The following is a 19,943-nucleotide window of genomic DNA, read 5'->3' as shown; positions in this document are numbered from 1 at the left end:
TACATTCTATCTGATAGAGGATAATTTCTCCTCAGTGGATGAGGATGTCAGTGGTTGTACCGGATTATCAAATTATCGAATTTGGATTAATTTCATTTTGGTTGCACAGATGGCTCCGTGGTCTAAGGCACTGGAGTTCATTGTTGTGTCCTTTTATTGTGTCAGGATCTGCTGATTGTTGGTTGGAATATTAGCTTCCTCTGACTATGGTTGTTGTTGTCAGCACCAGCACTGTCAACTGACCATAAAAGTCCAAAGTCCACCCTTGCTGAACTAGGCTGGATTTCTGGAGTTCTATTTTGGCTGGACTAACGAATCTATGCATAGTCCAATCAAAGTCATTTGGTTCATAAACAACATTGCGACTACCATATAGATTTCTGTTGATTGCAGGGTTTGCAAGGCATATGTGCCATCAACTGGGCATCAACAGATATTTTCCAAAACTTTCCACATATTTAATCAAGGTGCTCAAATGATTAGAGGCAATTCGCAAGGTAAGCCCCATTTCATGATGATCAAGATCTTTATTATCGATCAGATCATCTTGACTGGGTGCTGCTATTTTGTTTGAAGCAAATGCAAGTGATACAGGTGGAATCTGATTGGTCAGTATGAGGGACATGGAAAGGACATAACTTGTAATCACCAATGGTAGTGCTATGATTGGGCCACGATATTCCAGCCTAGTTCAGCAAGGGTGGAAACGGGTCTTTTACGGTCAGTTAACTCCCTTGCCTCAGGAAGATGATTTCTTCTAAAGGGCGTGAACGTTTGTCACGACCTATGATCATACCTATGGGTATGGTGCTGACAGAATAACAACCATAGTCAGAGAAAGCTAATGTTCCAACCTACCATCAGCAGATCCTGACATGACAAAGGGAGATATGACTTCTACTGCAGATACCCTGTCCACCACAAACATCAGTCTGAATCAGTCTTGTCAATCGTCCTCTCTCGCATCTAGTGAGCTGATCTCTCATGATCTTTCATACTTCTCACATCCATTTAGGCCTAAACAATAATGTGTTTTTTTCAGACACTAGTGCATCAGCAACAAGGTGCGAAGCATATAATTTAGATTTCAGGAATATCAGAATTCCTGAATATGTAATAGAATATTTATTCCCCCTGGAGATCCTTTCCAGGAGAAAGTAATATGCTAGGATATTATGTCCACAGCCAGTATCTTACTAACACTGGAATATTTTCCCATATGAATAATCTTTCCTTCGGAAACTCTTTGAAGCTGGGAACATTAATCATTTACATATAGACCACTTGTGATACTTGGATGAAATAGGCATCAAACTCATAGAAATATATCAACAGTGACTGTCCCATCTGTATTAGGGGTGAAACGATACTTCCCTACACCAGAGCATCATAACTTTTCATTAGACAATACGATACATATGTATTGTGATGTGTATCGTATTGTGACCTATGCATTGTGATACGAATCGTATCGTGACCTTGCTGTATCGTTTCACCCCTAATCTGTATCAAAAATATGTCTCCAAATTTGTAAAAATTGAATACAAAATAAATTATGTAACCTGAGCAAATGTAATATGTTATTATATATTTACACCAACACTTCATATTAACAAAGAAAAAAGATCTTTGGTAGCAATGAAGGGCACTATAATTCACTTTGCAAAGGTGCACCCTTAGCTGAAAACAGCTGAAACATGATCTTGGTAGGAGAGGGTCCAGACCCAAAAGTCAAAGGCACAATAATCCACTGAAAGTTGCACCCCTTAACTAGGCCAGGATCCACTGATCGAGCACCGATTCACCTGATCATGATTCATGGTCTGTCAGAACCTGTGCATGGGAGTTTCACCAACATGGCAACAACTGACAATTTACAACAAATTACAAGCAAGAAGAAACACGTATCTCATTAAAAACATACTGTTACATACATTTTACATACTGTTGCTGTATAATTCAAATAAATATTCAAATATGTCAGTAACACAGACACAAATGAAAAGACTCGCGACTGGAGAAATTGCTATTAGATATATCCATGGTTAAAAATACCCTGACATACATTTCCTGCAGTCTAAAAATATTCTGATCAGACAAAAATCTTGAGTGAAGTAAGGCTCTCCCAAGGTCATCAGAATCAGACACCGTATATTGGTATCTGGTCTCTGTCAGAATGTTGACAGGTTGGAATGCTGAAACATGGAGAGATGGTTGTCTGGAGTCAGGACTTGGGAAAGGAGTACACGACCACAGCTCCAGACAGTCTGTCCCCCCTACTGCTGTGCAGGGCCGTCACTACCAGATTCACCTGAAGTCATAATGATGAAAGTTAACAAAAGGCAGGCATCATTTCGTCTGCAAAGAAGGTGTAAAACTAGGCGTTTCTTTCTGTGGCCATGTCAGCAATATTCCAGCTATATACTGCTTGCCTGTACATATCATACACCTGTAGTAGTGTATTTGTTTACACGGGGCCTTCATATAGTAGGATAACCTCTCAACAGGGACCTTCTCCAGAATATCCCTCTGTTGTGGGTATGTTCTGTGGAGTGAGTGAGTGAGTTGGGTTTAATGCCGCCTTTATTATTATTCCACTTATATCATGGTGTGTCAGCTTGATGTGGGGGGACGTTTACCACTTTGGTGAAACCCATGACCACGGGTATGGTGCTGACAAACCTAGAAACATTACCGGGGCGAATCAGGATTTGAACCCACAATCAAAGATTTCTGGCATGCCCAAGGATTGCAACTCAGCACAGAGAATCGTGGCACCTTCGACGTCTAGGCCACCCATTCCCCCTATATTCTGTGGAAAGTAGCTACGGCCCAGGGATATTCTATCGAAAGTTCCTCTGTCTCGGTAACATTCTACAGGATTTTCCCCCCTCCAAATGTATGTGAATGCATTTGAACACAATCAGCATGAGAACATTTGCTGAATGATGTAGAAATCAAATGACAAATGTGTTCTTTATGTCAGTGGACTGAACTTGCAACCATCTTATTTGTAGCGAACCACTAGGCGTGAATAACCACAATACTTTTAAGAATCTCTTTTTCAAGTACATGTAGGCCATCAAGTGATATTTACGTCCATTTCCTGGGCCAGGAATACCAGTGGTGGATGGCAATAAGCCATGGCATCAGGTTCCCATGACACACAACCATCCAGGTTCCACACTGGAAGAATCTCATTAAATGACAGCATCAGCTAGTGGGGACAATTTCTACCCCGAAATCCAAACAAAAACGTCAATCCTCACTGTAATATCAATATTATACATGATTAAGCAAACATACTGTATGTTTAGACTTGACAACAGCGACATTTGTCCCAAACTGAGCTCCGTCTTCCCCAAGGTTCAGCTCGTAAGATGCCTGAAATTACAACTGGAATACTACCAAAGGAACATAATAACATTTTCTGTAATCCTTATTTCACGTTTGTTCACTAAAATCTATTTCATATTTGTTCACCTTATCAATTCTTTTGACATCAATATTTTGATGTCCCCCATGTTTTATGCTGCTATCTAGACATACTGTGTTCATGATTCAGACTCTTTCGTGTCATCTTCCCAAGAAAAGGGAGTTAACTGACTGTAAAAGTCCATTTCCACCCTTGCTGAACTAGGCTGCAGTTAAGGAGTTACATTTTGGCTGGACTAACGAGTCTATGCATAGTCCAATCAAAATCGAGTAATGAACGAGACATCCGGTTTGTAAACAACATGGATTTCTTTCATGTTTTTAATCAAGGTGCTCACGTGATTTGCTGCACTTCGTGGGGTAAGACCCGTTTTATTACACTACAGATCTTGACTATTGAGCAGATCATCTTGACTGGGCGCTGTCGTTTTGTTTGAAGCAAATGCAAGATGAGAGATGGAATCTGGTTGGTCAATAGGAGGAACATAGAAGGGACATAACTTGTAATAGCCACTGGTGGCGCTACGATCGAACCTGGAAATTCCAGCCTAGTTCGGCAAGGGTGGAAACTGAACTTTATCGTCAGTGAATGCCCTTGACTTGGGAAGATGGTTTGGTGTCAACACTGCTTGTTACCATTAATACTTCCATTAGCCACAAAATAACTTTTTTCGACTTCTAAATATCCTAGCAACAAGCATGTTTTGACAGAATGATGCCTGTTTGAAGCTTAATTCCATGGCACACAGTGAGAGATGATCATACAGGCTGACCAGAATCAGAGCTTTCAGAAACATGCAGTCGACTCCCTTGACAAATCCAGAAACAGAGCCAATAGTATCTACTTATCTGGCCACAAATCTGACAAGGGTGTTTCCAACTTGTTTTTGTCACTTTCTACACCTTGTGATGTGACATAGAATAGCCATCAACTCAACAAACTGACTCTCAATGGTCGAAATGAGTTGGCTGTCATACAGACCCCCAAACAAATATAGCCCTTGTAGCCCATGCAAGTCTATAATAGTTGGCATGTCTAGATTACCTCAGCTTCTTCTGGGTTCCTACAACTTTTTTTTTGTAAAAACTATTTTCATTTCAGAGACAAGATGTCAGTCTACACCATCTGTGCCCGCCTTCTGGCACACTACTTGTAGGTGACATGGTGATAAAAGCTATGAAGATACCTCTCCCACTCAGGATTGTGACAATATTTACACACAAGCAGAACCCTGATATGGAGAATTACTAATATCTATGTTTGAGTTACCCACCTTTTGTCCTGGACAAGGCTCTATGAAGGAGAGAGTCTGGCAGTCATACAAGGCCCTGTCTCCCACAGGGAAGCCCTTGCCACCACTGTATATGAACACCCGACCCGCCTCAGCTGTAATACAACATGAAGTCTAGTAGGGCTGGGACGAATAACTCGGGTACTGCGGCTGGGTGGGTACTGAGTAGGACCCGGGTACCCACAGGATATACTGTTTCATGATAAAAGTTCATTATAACTCCATGGTTACACTACAAGTCACTAATGATCACATTCTTTCTGACTATGCACACATTTCTTCTGACTTTTATATGTTCAAGTAAAGATTATAATCATTCGGTCAACTTCTGTGTGTGCATGACAAGGTCGTATTATATGTGTATCAAAATACTTTTTGCCAGGGCTGCGATAAAACAATTCCCAATCGGACATTTTGTACCCAAGTTCCTGGACTTGTCCCAGCCCTAGTGTTTAGTCAGTGAATGCGGGTAACACTGTAAGCTAATCAACCAATGAGGCAGCTTCTGTGAGCTCCAACATCTGGGTTTTTCTGCTGGTACAGCTGTGAGTTTTGTAGCTCTCCCAAATGTCTTCATAGTTGTAACATTATCAATCAAATTCAAGGGCAATCTCATCTTGTCGGTACTGAAATGAGAACATGCAGCCCATCTCCACATCCTTACCCACCTCCATATAACTCTTCTGTCACATCATCTGTACGGAGCGGGGCGGTGACAATAAGGTCGTCGTAGCCGTCAGTGTTCAGATCAGCAAACTAACAGAGGTGAAAATAAAGGTAGGGAGTATTTTCTACAGTTTGTACTGCTTCAGGGCAAGATGTGCATCACTTTAGGTTATTATTATTATCATTGTTTTATTGCTTGAATAAGCAAATGTTAATATCTTATAATTTCCAAACATCTGTATCAGATATGAAGACCTGTTTCCTTGAAGTGACTGGCACAGATTATTACTTAATTGCGTGGCCGTTTATTGGTTTCTAAGACCAACTCACCTTGACCTTTGCCCCGAACCTACTATACCGTCTGTCCCCTGCATACAGCGCCACCTGTTGAGACAGTGAGGTGATGTTGGTGATGTTGAGGAGATGCACCACCCCAGCCTGCGTGAACTCGGCATCCAGTAGCGTCACTTTGCCCTCCACATCTGTGGGGTAACAGTAGTAGCAGGTCAGTCATACTGTCCAGGCAGTGGTCTCATTACTATCATAGTCATTGTAATTAGTGAAAATATTTTAAAACTGCATCCACATCATTTCAGGGCCAACATAATGGCATATGTGCTTGCACTTTAACCTGGAACTGTCACACCAAGGGGTGATGCAGAGAGCACTGATCCGGCTGCCCAGGTACCACAACTTCATGGCAAGACACTGGTCCAAGGTTTGTTGTCAACAATACAGCAAGACCCTGGTTGTAGGTCTTCCAAGGTTTGTTGTCAACAATACAGCAAGACACTGGTTGTAGGTCTTCCAAGGTTTGTTGTCAACAATGCAGCAAGACACTGGTTGTAGGTCTTCCAAGGTGTGTTGTCAACAATGCAGCAAGACACTGCTATTATGTCCTCCAAGGTTTGTTGTCAACAATGCAGCAAGACACTGCTATTATGTCCTCCAAGGTTTGATGTCAACAACAAACAGCAGTCAAAATTCATGTCTGGCCCAGACATTATGAGAAACATGGACCACCTGATCCTCACTTTAAAACAATATATGACAAGGGAATGTTTAAAATATAACAATTTACTGGCCATTAAGGTAGGTAGTATAAAAATGATTTGTCCCTCTAAAAGATTCACTAGCTATCTGGGCAAATAAACTGTCCTAACCACACACAGGAAAGGACTGAGTTTTTTCCCACCTTGCACATGGCAAAGAGCTGTAAGTAGTTTCGTGCTATTATGGGTAAGACTAGTTGTGTATAGTTGACAGTGCCGAAGACCTCTGTTGAAAATCTGAAGGGGTTAGTTCAAGTGTGATTTCACCCAAAATACAGGATTATGGCAATGATGTACTAGAGGTAGAGTATTAACAAGAATTATTAACTATTGCCATGACAACGCTGTGATAACCACACTCACAGACAATGTAGCTCACCTTCCCCCACTGCTGACACGGCCAGTATTGTGTCTCCCCCTGGTAGGGGCTGGCCTATATCGAAGCTGGAGCCAAACTTCTGGAACTGCCTACTGCCTGATTTTGTTGTTGATAAAGTGGCCCCTGTCACTGGGGCGTAGAACATGTGGAACTGTCCCAAACTCTGGGTGTCGTTGTCATCATAGGAACAATTGTATCTGTAAGACAGAGTCAGTTGTATAGTACTCACATCAAATCTTCAGATCAGGACAACATGGAAGGACATAATTATGTTGATACAGTTTCACATATGAATACCATGGTATGATGAGGAAGATATGGGATGCTTGTCTAAAGCTTGCCTTGTCACTTCGAAAGAGGAACACATTTTGATAATTTTGACAGGATATGATATATAATGGCATAAATGTGTGTGGTGTGGTTTTCCCCAATATTTGCTTCAAGACTAACATGTGTCTCCACACCAGATACTTCAAGACGTGTGTCTCCCTAGTGTCCTGCAGACTAACATGTGACTCCCCAGTAGGTAGTTCCTGCAGACTAACATGTGACTCCCCAGTAGGTAGTTCCTGCAGACTAACATGTGACTCCCCAATACATGGTTCCTGAAGACTAACATGTGACTCCCCAGTAGGTAGTTCCTGCAGACTAACATGTGACTCCCCAGTAGGTAGTTCCTGCAGACTAACATGTGACTCCCCAATACATGGTTCCTGAAGACTAACATGTGACCCCCTAGTTGGCGGTTCCTGCAGTCTAACATTTGTTTCGCCATTAGGTGGTTTCTGCAGACTAACATGTGACTTCCCGGTTGGTGGTTCCTGCAGTCTAACATGTGACTCCCCAATACATGGTTCCTGCAGACTAACATGTGACTCCCCAGTAGGTAGTTCCTGCAGACTAACATGTGACTACCCTAGTTGGTGGTTCCTACAGTCTAACATGTGACTCCCCAATACATGGTCCCTTCAGTCTAACATGTGACTCCCCAATACATGGTTTCTGCAGACTAACATGTGACCCCCTAGTTGGTGGTTCCTGCAGTCTAACATGTGACTCCCCAGTAGGTGGTTCCTGCAGTCTAACATGTGACTCCCCAATACATGGTTCCTGCAGTCTAACATGTGACTCCCCAGTAGGTGGTTCCTGCAGACTAACATGTGACTCCCCAATACATGGTTTCTGCAGACTAACATGTGACTACCCTAGTTGGTGGTTCCTGCAGACTAACATGTGACCCCCTAGTTGGTGGTTCCTGCAGTCTAACATGTGACTCCCCAGTAGGTGGTTCCTGCAGACTAACATGTGACTCCCCATACATGGTTTCTGCAGACTAACATGTGACTACCCTAGTTGGTGGTTTCTGCAGACTAACATGTGACCCCCTAGTTGGTGGTTCCTGCAGTCTAACATGTGACTCCCCAGTAGGTGGTTCCTGCAGACTAACATGTGACCCCTTAGTTGGTGGTTCCTGCAGACTAACATGTGACTCCCCAGTAGGTGGTTCCTGCAGACTAACATGTGACTCCCCAATACATGGTTTCTGCAGACTAACATGTGACTACCCTAGTTGGTGGTTCCTGCAGACTAACACGTGACTCCCAAATACATGGTTTCTGCAGACTAACATGTGACTACCCTAGTTGGTGGTTTCTGCAGACTAACATGTGACCCCCTAGTTGGTGGTTCCTGCAGTCTGACATGTGACTCCCCAGTAGGTGGTTCCTGCAGACTAACATGTGACTCCCCAGTAGGTTGTTCCTGCAGACTAACATGTGACTCTCCAGTAGGTGGTTCCTGCAGACTAACATGTGACTCCCCAGTAGGTGGTTCCTGCAGACTAACATGTGACTCCCCAATACATGGTTTCTGCAGACTAACATGTGACTCCCCAGTTCGTGGTTCCTGCAGTCTAACATTTGTCTCCCCATAAGGTGGTTCCTGCAGACTAACATGTGACTCCCCAATACAAGTTATGGCAAGTTATGTCCACAACAGAGAATTCACTATTATGCCATTCCATCTATGTGAGGCTCAGAACTTGTCAATCAACACTGATACATATTTCTGTTTGGCTACAAATCATATAATATTTCTGCAGACTAACATGTGACTCTCCAGTAGGTGGTTGCTGCAGTCTAACATTTGTCTCCCCATTAGGTGGTTCCTGCAGACTAACATGTGACTCCCCTAATAGGTGGTTCCTGCAGACTAACATGTGACTCCCCAATACATGGTTCTCACAGACGAACATGTGACTGCCTAGTAGGTGGTTTTTGCAGACTAACATGCAACTCCCCAGTAGATGGTCCTTGCAGACTAACATGTGGATATTACAGGTGACGGGATGGAGAGTCAGCAAGACGTCAGTACTCACAGCCTACAGTTCCTGAAGGTGGGCTGACTGACCATCAGCAGCTGCTGACCGCTGGGGTGTTGCCTGACTGCTAGGTCTTGTCCCAGCCAGCCATAGTCCTGCAATGACATGTGACATGTGACCTGAATCACCACAGGGTGAGAGAACACAAAAAATGGACAGCACATGAAGGCCTACCATGAGAATACAAACATGTAGAGTGAACAATGCTTTCAGCCTACCTACTGCTGAAACAGATACAGCCGACAGAGATGTCTGCAGCATGCCCCTCACCTGCTGTCCACTGTTCGTCCAGTCCAGGGCGTCCACGGTCAGGGCGGTCATACCTACAGATGGATGAGGATGCATGCAGATGACCAGGATAACACAGAACACAGTTCATCGTTCAACATAGCAGCAACTCAGTGTAGATGCTCCTCACCAGTTAGATTGTCAACAGACAGCTTTTTTAAGTTTTTATGATGTTTGCAGTGGCCGCAGAAAAAAAACAGTTACTGGGTGTTAAGACTTTTGTGGAAGTATTTTTCAAATACATCACATAGATATTAACTATGTTTGATTTATTTTCTGATTAAGGCTTTTTGTACAGTCGATTGAGTAAAACCAAAACAAATCAAAATATCGCCTAAAAATGAACACTTGAGAATTAATTCTGCCCATGCTGAGGAATCAGTATCCGCTTCTATTAGATTCTATTTAGACTGAAATACTTGAAATGTTCAGAGATATTCAGTGTTACCATCTGTGTACTTTTTGCTGGCATACACAGTTCCTATAAAGCCTCGCTGTTGGCCACCGGCTGGAGCAAACGGGGAGCCAAGAATGAGATCAGGATGTCCGTCTCCACTGAGGTCGCCAGCAGACAGGGACCATCCATTGTTGCAGAATGTATCCTGTAGAATATAGAAACTGTGCCTTCCAGTATCACAGCTCTTTCACCATGTGGAATTTTCCATTTTAGGTAGAATCTCATCATCTCCAGTAACTGGGAATATTATACAAGAGGGGTTCAATTCACAGTTATGGCACTGTGATTAAATCAATTGCAGCACTCCATTTGTCACAAACTTATAACTTTAACTCAACATAATGTTTCACTCTGTGTAACACTTGTTACAATACTGACCTGCCTGCCCCCAGTTGCCTCTGTGCCAAATATTCTATATTTAAGTACTGGTCAGAAAAAGGCTATTCAGCTCAAATTCCTTTTTCTGCAAGTAATTGATCACTACACGTTACTCAAGTTCATTTTCCAAAGGTCACAGACTCCTGTTTATTTTACTGCCGTGTCACAGCAAGACAGTCTGCTCAGCGACTCAAGTGCTTGTGGATATACCTCTATGGCAAGTTATGTCACAGCAGGACAATCTGCTCAGCAACTCAAGTGCTTGTGGATATACCTCTATGGCAAGTTATGTCACAGCAAGACAATCTCCTCAGCGACTCAAGTGCTTGTGGATATACCTCTATGGCAAGTTATGTCACAGCAAGACAATCTCCTCAGCGACTCAAGTGCTTGTGGATATACCTCTATGGCAAGTTATGTCACAGCAAGACAATCTGCTCAGCGACTCAAGTGCTTGTGGATATACCTCTATGGCAAGTTATGTCACAGCAAGACAATCTCCTCAGCGACTCAAGTGCTTGTGGATATACCTCTATGGCAAGTTATGTCACAGCAAGACAATCTGCTCAGCGACTCAAGTGCTTGTGGGTATACCTCTATGGCAAGTTATGTCACAGCAAGACAATCTGCTCAGCGACTCAAGTGCTTGTGGATATACCTCTATGGCAAGTTATGTCACAGCAAGACAATCTCCTCAGCGACTCAAGTGCTTGTGGATATACCTCTATGGCAAGTTATGTCACAGCAAGACAATCTCCTCAGCGACTCAAGTGCTTGTGGATATACCTCTATGGCAAGTTATGTCACAGCAAGACAATCTGCTCAGCGACTCAAGTGCTTGTGGGTATACCTCTATGGCAAGTTATGTCACAGCAAGACAATCTGCTCAGCGACTCAAGTGCTTGTGGATATACCTCTATGGCAAGTTATGTCACAGCAAGACAATCTCCTCAGCGACTCAAGTGCTTGTGGATATACCTCTATGGCAAGTTATGTCACAGCAAGACAATCTCCTCAGCAACTCAAGTGCTTGTGGGTATACGTCTATGGCAAGTTATGTCACAGCAAGACAATCTGCTCAGCGACTCAAGTGCTTGTGGGTATACCTCTATGGCAAGTTATGTCCACAACAGAGAATTCACTATTATGCCATTCCATCTATGTGAGGCTCAGAACTTGTCAATCAACACTGATACATATTTCTGTTTGGCTACAAATCATATAATATTTATAAAAAATATGCACATATCACTATCTTGATTATATGATATTTTTTTTTTCAAAAGAACAATTTTTCTGAAAATGTTTGGTATTGTCACCAATGTGATTACCTTGCAGCTGATAGTCATGTTGACCTGTGAGAATCTGAACATGTCGTACCTGCTTCCATAGTACACATACACCATACCCTGAAACAGACAAAAGTTCACTAACACCACAGCCTGAAACAGACACAAGTACACATACACCACAGCCTGAAACAGACATAAGTACACGTACACCACAGCCTGAAACAGACATTAGTACACGTACACCACAGCCTGAAACAGACATAAGTACACGTACACCACAGCCTGAAACAGACATTAGTACACGTACACCACAGCCTGAAACAGACATAAGTACACGTACATCACAGCCTGAAACAGACATTAGTACACGTACACCACAGCCTGAAACAGACATAAGTACACGTACATCACAGCCTGAAACAGACATAAGTACACGTACATCACAGCCTGAAACAGACATAAGTACACGTACATCACAGCCTGAAACAGACATAAGTACACGTACATCACAGCCTGAAACAGACATAAGTACACGTACACCACAGCCTGAAACAGACATAAGTACACGTACACCACAGCCTGAAACAGACATAAGTACACGTACACCACAGCCTGAAACAGACACAAGTACACGTACATCACAGCCTGAAACAGACATAAGTACACGTACACCACAGCCTGAAACAGACATAAGTACACTTACACCACAGCCTGAAACAGACACAAGTACATGTACACCACAGCCTGAAACAGACATTAGTACACTTACACCACAGCCTGAAACAGACATTAGTACACGTACACCACAGCCTGAAACAGACATAAGTACACTTACACCACAGCCTGAAACAGACACAAGTACATGTACACCACAGCCTGAAACAGACATTAGTACACTTACACCACAGCCTGAAACAGACATAAGTACACGTACACCACAGCCTGAAACAGACATAAGTACACTTACACCACAGCCTGAAACAGACACAAGTACATGTACACCACAGCCTGAAACAGACATTAGTACACTTACACCACAGCCTGAAACAGACATTAGTACACGTACATCACAGCCTGAAACAGACATAAGTACACGTACACCACAGCCTGAAACAGACATAAGTACACTTACACCACAGCCTGAAACAGACATAAGTACACGTACACCACAGCCTGAAACAGACACAAGTACACGTACATCACAGCCTGAAACAGACATTAGTACACTTACACCACAGCCTGAAACAGACATAAGTACACGTACACCACAGCCTGAAACAGACATAAGTACACGTACACCACAGCCTGAAACAGACATAAGTACACTTACACCACAGCCTGAAACAGACATAAGTACACGTACACCACAGCCTGAAACAGACACAAGTACACGTACATCACAGCCTGAAACAGACATTAGTACACTTACACCACAGCCTGAAACAGACATAAGTACACGTACACCACAGCCTGAAACAGACATAAGTACACGTACATCACAGCCTGAAACAGACATAAGTACACGTACACCACGGCCTGAAACAGACACAAGTACACGTACATCACAGCCTGAAACAGACATAAGTACACGTACACCACAGCCTGAAACAGACATAAGTACACGTACACCACAGCCTGAAACAGACATAAGTACACGTACACCACAGCCTGAAACAGACATAAGTACACGTACACCACAGCCTGAAACAGACATTAGTACACGTACACCACAGCCTGAAACAGACATTAGTACACGTACATCACAGCCTGAAACAGACATAAGTACACGTATGCCACAGCCAGAAACAGACATAAGTACACGTACACCACAGCCTGAAACAGACATAAGTACACGTACACCACAGCCTGAAACAGACATAAGTACACGTACACCACAGCCTGAAACAGACATAAGTACACGTACACCACAGCCTGAAACAGACATAAGTACACGTACACCACAGCCTGAAACAGACATAAGTACACGTACATCACAGCCTGAAACAGACATTAGTACACTTACACCACAGCCTGAAACAGACATAAGTACACGTACACCACAGCCTGAAACAGACATAAGTACACGTACACCACAGCCTGAAACAGACATAAGTACACGTACACCACAGCCTGCATCAGATAATGGACACTTCTGCTCAGGCAGCTGATACTGTGAATCATGAAATTAACCCCGACTTCTTTTCCCTACATTTGAAAAAAATCCATGCAGTAGTTTTCTTGTTATAGGTTGCACAAAAAGGTAAAAAAAATTGGAAAATAGTGGTTTTTTAATCAGAATTCTTTTGAGGTATAAAAAGTTTTCAGTAAGTTTGAAAAGAATAAAAGTGATAGGCCGTACAAAAGATTTTCCTTGGAAGGATGGATGGATGGAAGGAGGAATGGAAAGAAGGACGTACAGAATTCCTTGGTATAACTATATACCCCCTCCCTTTTAGGTCGGGGTTGTAATAAATGTGAAAACTGTATCTCCTGCTCACAATAATATCGTGACACATTTACATCTGAACACATTGGAGCTCATTGCCACTGTCAATGCTGGTGTAACAACACTTGCAACCTATCATTCCTTCTCATCGGAGAATGACTTATAGAAAACTGCCAACAAGGAAAGTAGAAGTGAGAGATGTAAGGTGAGAAATGAAAACTCGACATCATTATCAGTATTCTGGGATAAGGCAGTGAAAGGATGTGACATGGAAGGAGTTAACTTGTGAACAATCACACAACAGGCAGTGAAAGGATGTGACATCGAGTCAACTTGTGAACAATCACACAACAGGCAGTGAAAGGATGTGACATGGAAGGAATTAACTTGTGAACAATCACACAACAGGCATGAACCAGTCAAACAGTGTGAAGCTGAATCATATTTTTTCTGATATCCCACGTGCGATAGTTTCTCATTATCAGGCATACCCTACAATGCCGGGTCATATCCTACCTACAGACACTAGTCCTGGAAAGGCTTATGTTACCTGGTACTTGAGGGGGGTGGACTCTGATGCCATGTTGGGGGCGCCGACAGCTAGGTCATTGATGCCATCCATGTTGATATCGACGATCGCAAGAGACGTGCCGAACCTGGCCTGGGCCTGGGAGATATGCATGACACCACAATATAAGTACACGGAGCCGGATATTACTGCAATGCATGTTGTTTCATTTGTTTTGAAATCATGTTGAGTCAAACATATGTTTCTGCTCTGTTTACCTCATTATGGTTAATTTCAAGAAGCAAACAATTCAACAGGCTCCACAAGACTTCACTGATGGAAACAGAGGTAAGCATCCGGTTTTGATGCTTACCTTAAATGGGCCGTTCAGAACTTGGTTTGCTTGAACATTCAGATTTTCCATCGTTTTAAGCGGCAGACCATGGTCTGTTCCTGTAGAACATAACATAAGATATAACATATCCTAGAAGGTCTCGATGGGCGTGCTATAGTCAGTGTTACTGAGTCAATCTAGCAGAAATCTTACTTAGTCAGTAAATGCTCATTCTCAATTTTCCAAGGAATTTTGACTTTTACCAACTGCTAGGATCAACTACCATGTCAAGGCTTAATAACAATGAGCGACCAGTTTCCCCACCTACCATAGATGATGAAGACTTTGCCGTCTTGTGGGGAGAACTCACTGCCGTGCCCTGGGGCACCAACAGCCAGGTCATCTTGACCATCGTCATTCAGGTCGCCAACAGCCAGTGACCTGCACAAAACACTGTGAGATTATTAACACTGTGAGGGTATAAACACTGTGAGGTTGTAAACACTGTGAGGTTATAAACACTGTGAGGGTATAAACACTGTGAGGGTATAAACACTGTGACGCTATAAACACTGAGGGTATAAACACTGTGAGGTTATAAACATTGTGAGGTTATAAACACTGAGGTTATAAACACTGTGAGGTTATAAACACTGTGAGGGTATAAACACTGAGGTAAACACTGTGAGGTTATAAACACGGTGAGGTTATAAACACTGAGGTTATAAACACGGTGAGGTTATAAACACGGTGAGATTATAAACACTGAGGTTATAAACACTGTGAGGTTATAAACACTGTGAGGTTATAAACACTGTGAGGTTAGTGTCAAGGATATTGGATCCTGATCAGCATGAACCTAATCACATACCTGTCATAGCTAAAACTGACAGAGGCCATGTATGAAATCTGCTGCTGTATTCTTAAAGTCTGACAAACCATTCCAGTCACTGATTCACTGTATACCCACCAGCCCAACTTGGCATATTTTTCTGGAACTGTATAAACGGCATCAGGCTGTTTATCATTCAGACTCTCCCTCTGGCGCAACTTGGCAATGCTTTGCTTCTTAAGTCTTTTCTGCCGTATGAATTCCTACCAATAGATTGAAAATAGGAGGCAGTTATTACACTGAAACAAGTAGTATCAAATCTGTCAGAAACATTGTTAACTGACTCCTGATGCACAAGACACATATACAAATAAAGGAGAAAAAGGTTTCTTTGTGTCTGCTTCTTGTAATCGCCAACATCGTTATCCAAAAACAACAACAGTCTCTAAATGACTGACCTTGAGTTTGTCAGTTGCTCTGAATCGTATCCCTCGATATGCTTTCTCAACAATGATGTCTTCCTGGGACAGACCATGGTCTGTGAGTCTCAGGGGTATCCCAGACTCCCTTGCTGACTTCCTGTTGTTCACCTGTGGGTTCTGTGGAGGCTGGCCACATGTGATGTACAACGGGTTGTGGGTGACATTACAGTCACTGAAACCAACATGGATATCTTCCTTGTCATTCAAACACAGCAAGTAAACAAGGGGATATTGTACAATTTCAATTCAAATAAGCCTTCCTCAGATTTTGCCTACCTCTGACCATGTTCCAGCATATACACCACATGTGTCCAGATGACCTACCTCTGACCGTGTTTCAGCATATACACCACATGTGTCCAGATGACCTACTTCTGACCGTGTTTCAGCATACACACCACATGTGTCCAGATGACCTACCTCTGACCGTGTTCCAGCATATACACCACATGTGTCCAGATGACCTACCTCTGACCGTGTTCCAGCAGACGACCTACCTCTGACCGTGTTCCAGCAGACGACCTACCTCTGACCGTGTTCCAGCATATACACCACATGTGTCCAGATGACCTACCTCTGACCGTGTTCCAGCATATACACCACATGTGTCCAGATGACCTACCTCTGACTGTGTTCCAGCATATACACCACATGTGTCCAGATGACCTACCTCTGACCGTGTTCCAGCATATACACCACATGTTTCCAGATGATCTGTGTCCAGGCTGACATGTCATCTATGCCACCCACAAAGTAGTCAGAAAACTGGTCTACAAGAAATGGGCTCTTCTTTGCAAAGGTGGTGTAAAGCTGATAACACAGAAAAAGGCACATATATCTCAAATGCAGTGAGTGAGTGTGTAGGGTCCAAACCTCTTTCAGCAATATTCCAGCCACATGAAGCAAGGAGACACCAGAAATGTACCCATGTAACTTTTCATCCAACCAGGCTATTCTGGACCCATCACACACTGATGAAATGCATGAATCTTCAGAAATAACAGTCTCTTAATTGCCATTATTCACACATGAATAATAATTAATGATAAACTTGTACAAGTGACTGGATTGATTGATTGATTGATTGATTGATTGATTTAAGCAGGTTGTAGGGTTATCCCGGCGATATCATCACGAGGGGGACAGACAGCTTCACACCTTTCCACCTATGTTGGGATCCACTTAGATCAAGTTGAACACATTGAATGACAAAGAGCTGTGAAAACCTACCTTCCCTATTGCAAGTTGTTCTCCAAGTCTGCAATTTCAGAGAAGTTGGGCATATGTTATCAACCACAACTGAATCAGACTACAAAGAGTTGGCGGTTTCTCAGTTTGGGGATGAAATCTTGACAGTAACTGACCAGACAAACATAAACTGATATTTCCCATACAGCCATACATCAGTATTCCCTGATCAAACAGAAACCAGAATAAACCATGCCCTGAGGTGGTGTGGGACATGGATCAGATGCTCAGTGCACAAATTCCCTTTGGTCTTAACCTCTGTATGTTTAAACATGTCAGGCTTTATTTCTTATAATAATGTGTGTATTTCTATCAGGAACAAGGCAAAGAGTGAGCAGGGCTCACTAATACCCCCGACCTTGACTACAACGTACAACGAAAAAAGCAATAATTTCTCTGAAAATCCACTTATCAAAATCAAACTTTGCACTGTATCTTTCCTATTGCTATAGAAGCTGTTCCTCCAGATTGAACAGAATCCATGAAATAGTTTACAATTTATAGGTACAAATGTTGAAGTAAACAAAATTTCAAAACATGTAAAAAGTCCAAATATTGAAATAAAATGGACACGGCACGGCTCCTACTGGTATAGAAAGTCTTCACTAAGTTTGCAGTATTTTTCAAAGTATAGGTCGCACAAAAAATGTCCCTGGAAGTACAGACTGATGGAATTCCTTGGCATAACTACATGTATATATACCCGCCTTTTTTTGGTCAGGGATATAGTACTTGTATGAATTATTGATTCATTCGTCCCATGTTCAATGAAGCCTCAAATGTTGAAATCACCCACCCTCTTTAGAGCGCCGTATGTTAAAATTAATCCAGCAGGCAGGGGTATGAAGAGTGAAAACAATTCAGCAGGCTAAAGGTTAAGGCTGCGCACCAGAGTAAAAGTTTTGATTTTGCACATGACTTAGTTCACCTTTATAACAAGACAACAGTGGCAAGAGATTATATACAGTGTATTTCAGACATTATTATATAAAAAGGTATTTGTTACTTTTACTTGGTACGATTATGGTGGTTGTATATTAATTATTTATAGATACATCAAGATGGAGGGGGCAGTCAAATATGTCTAAATTTCAACTACAGACATGGTCAAATTCATGGACTGAAAACTATTAAACTGTGGCCTGGCATAGAAAAGACAGTCCCTACCTTTCCAGGAACAATGTGGCCGTACAAGCCTCCATGATGACCTTGGGCATCCTGTCCCGACCATACAAGTCCCGGTAGATGTAGTACAGGTCATCAATCGGGACATACCTACATTGATGGATAGGTGTATGGTAATACATATTCAGGGACATACCTACACATTGATGGATAGGCGTATGGTAATATGCATTCAGGGACATACCTACATTGATGGATAGGCGTATGGTAATATGCATTCAGGGACATATCTACACATTGATGGATAGGTGTATGGTAATATGCATTCAGGGACAGATCTACACATTGATGGATAGGTGTATGGTAATATGCATTCAGGGACATATCTACAAATTGATGGATAGGCGTATGGTAATATGCATTCAGGGACAGATCTACACATTGATGGATAGGTGTATGGTAATATGCATTCAGGGACATATCTACAAATTGATGGATAGGCGTATGGTAATATGCATTCAGGGACATATCTACACATTGGTGGATAGGCGTATGGTAATAAGCATTCAGGGACATATCTACACATTGATGGATAGGCGTATGGTAATATGCATTCAGGGACACACCTACATTGATGGATAGGCGTATGGTAATATGCATTCAGGGACATATCTACACATTGGTGGATAGGCGTATGGTAATATGCATTCAGGGACATATCTACATATTGGTGGATAGGCGTATGGTAATAAGCATTCAGGGACATACCTACACATTGATGGATAGGTGTATGGTAATATGCATTCAGGGACATACCTACACATTGATGGATAGGCGTATGGTAATATGCATTCAGGGACATATCTACACATTGATGGATAGGCGTATGGTAATATGCATTCAGGGACATACCTACACATTGATGGATAGGCGTATGGTAATATGCATTCAGGGACATACCTACACATTGATGGATAGGCGTATGGTAATATGCATTCAACATTATACAAATGATTACTCTTGGCTTTAGATGAGGTCAATACGCGAAAGGTCCTTGTTTTCACATATTTACCTTGTCAAGAGTAATCATTCGTTTTGTTATACCGAAATTCACTTTAAAGTTTATGAAGTCTTTAACCATTCTCTATTTCATTACATAAACTTTCAGGCGAACCATGAAATATTCGTACCAGATGCCATCTTGTTTTCTAGCAGACGTGTCAATATTTGACGGGGTCAGTGTAAGTCAGGGTCTCCATTGAAATGTATTGTTTCTTAATCAAGGTATACAATTCTACATATGTTCCCTTGTTTTGAGTCAGCAATGTCTTATAATGTAAATGACATGG

The 19,943-nt window shown here is 42.3% G+C and overlaps 2 protein-coding genes across 2 annotated transcripts in view; one reads left to right on the top strand and one right to left on the bottom strand.

Moving 5' to 3' along the window:
- Nucleotides 1-2,065: 2,065 nt before the first annotated feature.
- LOC139480123 (phosphatidylinositol-glycan-specific phospholipase D-like) overlaps nt 2,066-19,943 on the bottom strand; it is a 33,518-nt gene continuing 15,640 nt past the window's right edge. The window contains exons 8-25 of the mRNA XM_071263151.1: nt 18,637-18,744; nt 17,452-17,479; nt 16,892-17,031; nt 16,198-16,393; nt 15,878-16,002; nt 15,236-15,348; nt 14,947-15,026; nt 14,616-14,732; nt 11,659-11,736; nt 9,941-10,094; nt 9,475-9,527; nt 9,202-9,299; nt 6,825-7,021; nt 5,724-5,875; nt 5,396-5,483; nt 4,710-4,822; nt 3,307-3,384; nt 2,066-2,311 (exon numbers count right to left, since the gene is read on the bottom strand). Of these exons, the coding sequence (XP_071119252.1) occupies nt 2,225-2,311; nt 3,307-3,384; nt 4,710-4,822; nt 5,396-5,483; nt 5,724-5,875; nt 6,825-7,021; nt 9,202-9,299; nt 9,475-9,527; nt 9,941-10,094; nt 11,659-11,736; nt 14,616-14,732; nt 14,947-15,026; nt 15,236-15,348; nt 15,878-16,002; nt 16,198-16,393; nt 16,892-17,031; nt 17,452-17,479; nt 18,637-18,744 (2,005 nt within the window). The 3' untranslated portion in view covers nt 2,066-2,224. The remainder of the gene's footprint in view (nt 2,312-3,306; nt 3,385-4,709; nt 4,823-5,395; nt 5,484-5,723; nt 5,876-6,824; nt 7,022-9,201; nt 9,300-9,474; nt 9,528-9,940; nt 10,095-11,658; nt 11,737-14,615; nt 14,733-14,946; nt 15,027-15,235; nt 15,349-15,877; nt 16,003-16,197; nt 16,394-16,891; nt 17,032-17,451; nt 17,480-18,636; nt 18,745-19,943) is intronic.
- LOC139478312 (uncharacterized) lies at nt 12,350-14,386 on the top strand. The gene is made up of 4 exons (XM_071260734.1): nt 12,350-12,361; nt 12,726-13,005; nt 13,165-13,269; nt 14,370-14,386. The coding sequence occupies exons 1-4, from the start codon at nt 12,350-12,352 to the stop codon at nt 14,384-14,386; spliced, it is 414 nt and encodes a 137-aa protein (XP_071116835.1).

This window comes from Haliotis cracherodii, unplaced genomic scaffold, assembly GCF_022045235.1.
Source record: "Haliotis cracherodii isolate W230 unplaced genomic scaffold, xgHalCrac1.p SCAF_4, whole genome shotgun sequence".
NCBI lineage: Eukaryota > Metazoa > Mollusca > Gastropoda > Lepetellida > Haliotidae > Haliotis > Haliotis cracherodii.
The sequence above is the reverse complement of the archived record's forward strand: the minus strand, read 5'-3'. Positions and strand labels throughout refer to the sequence as shown.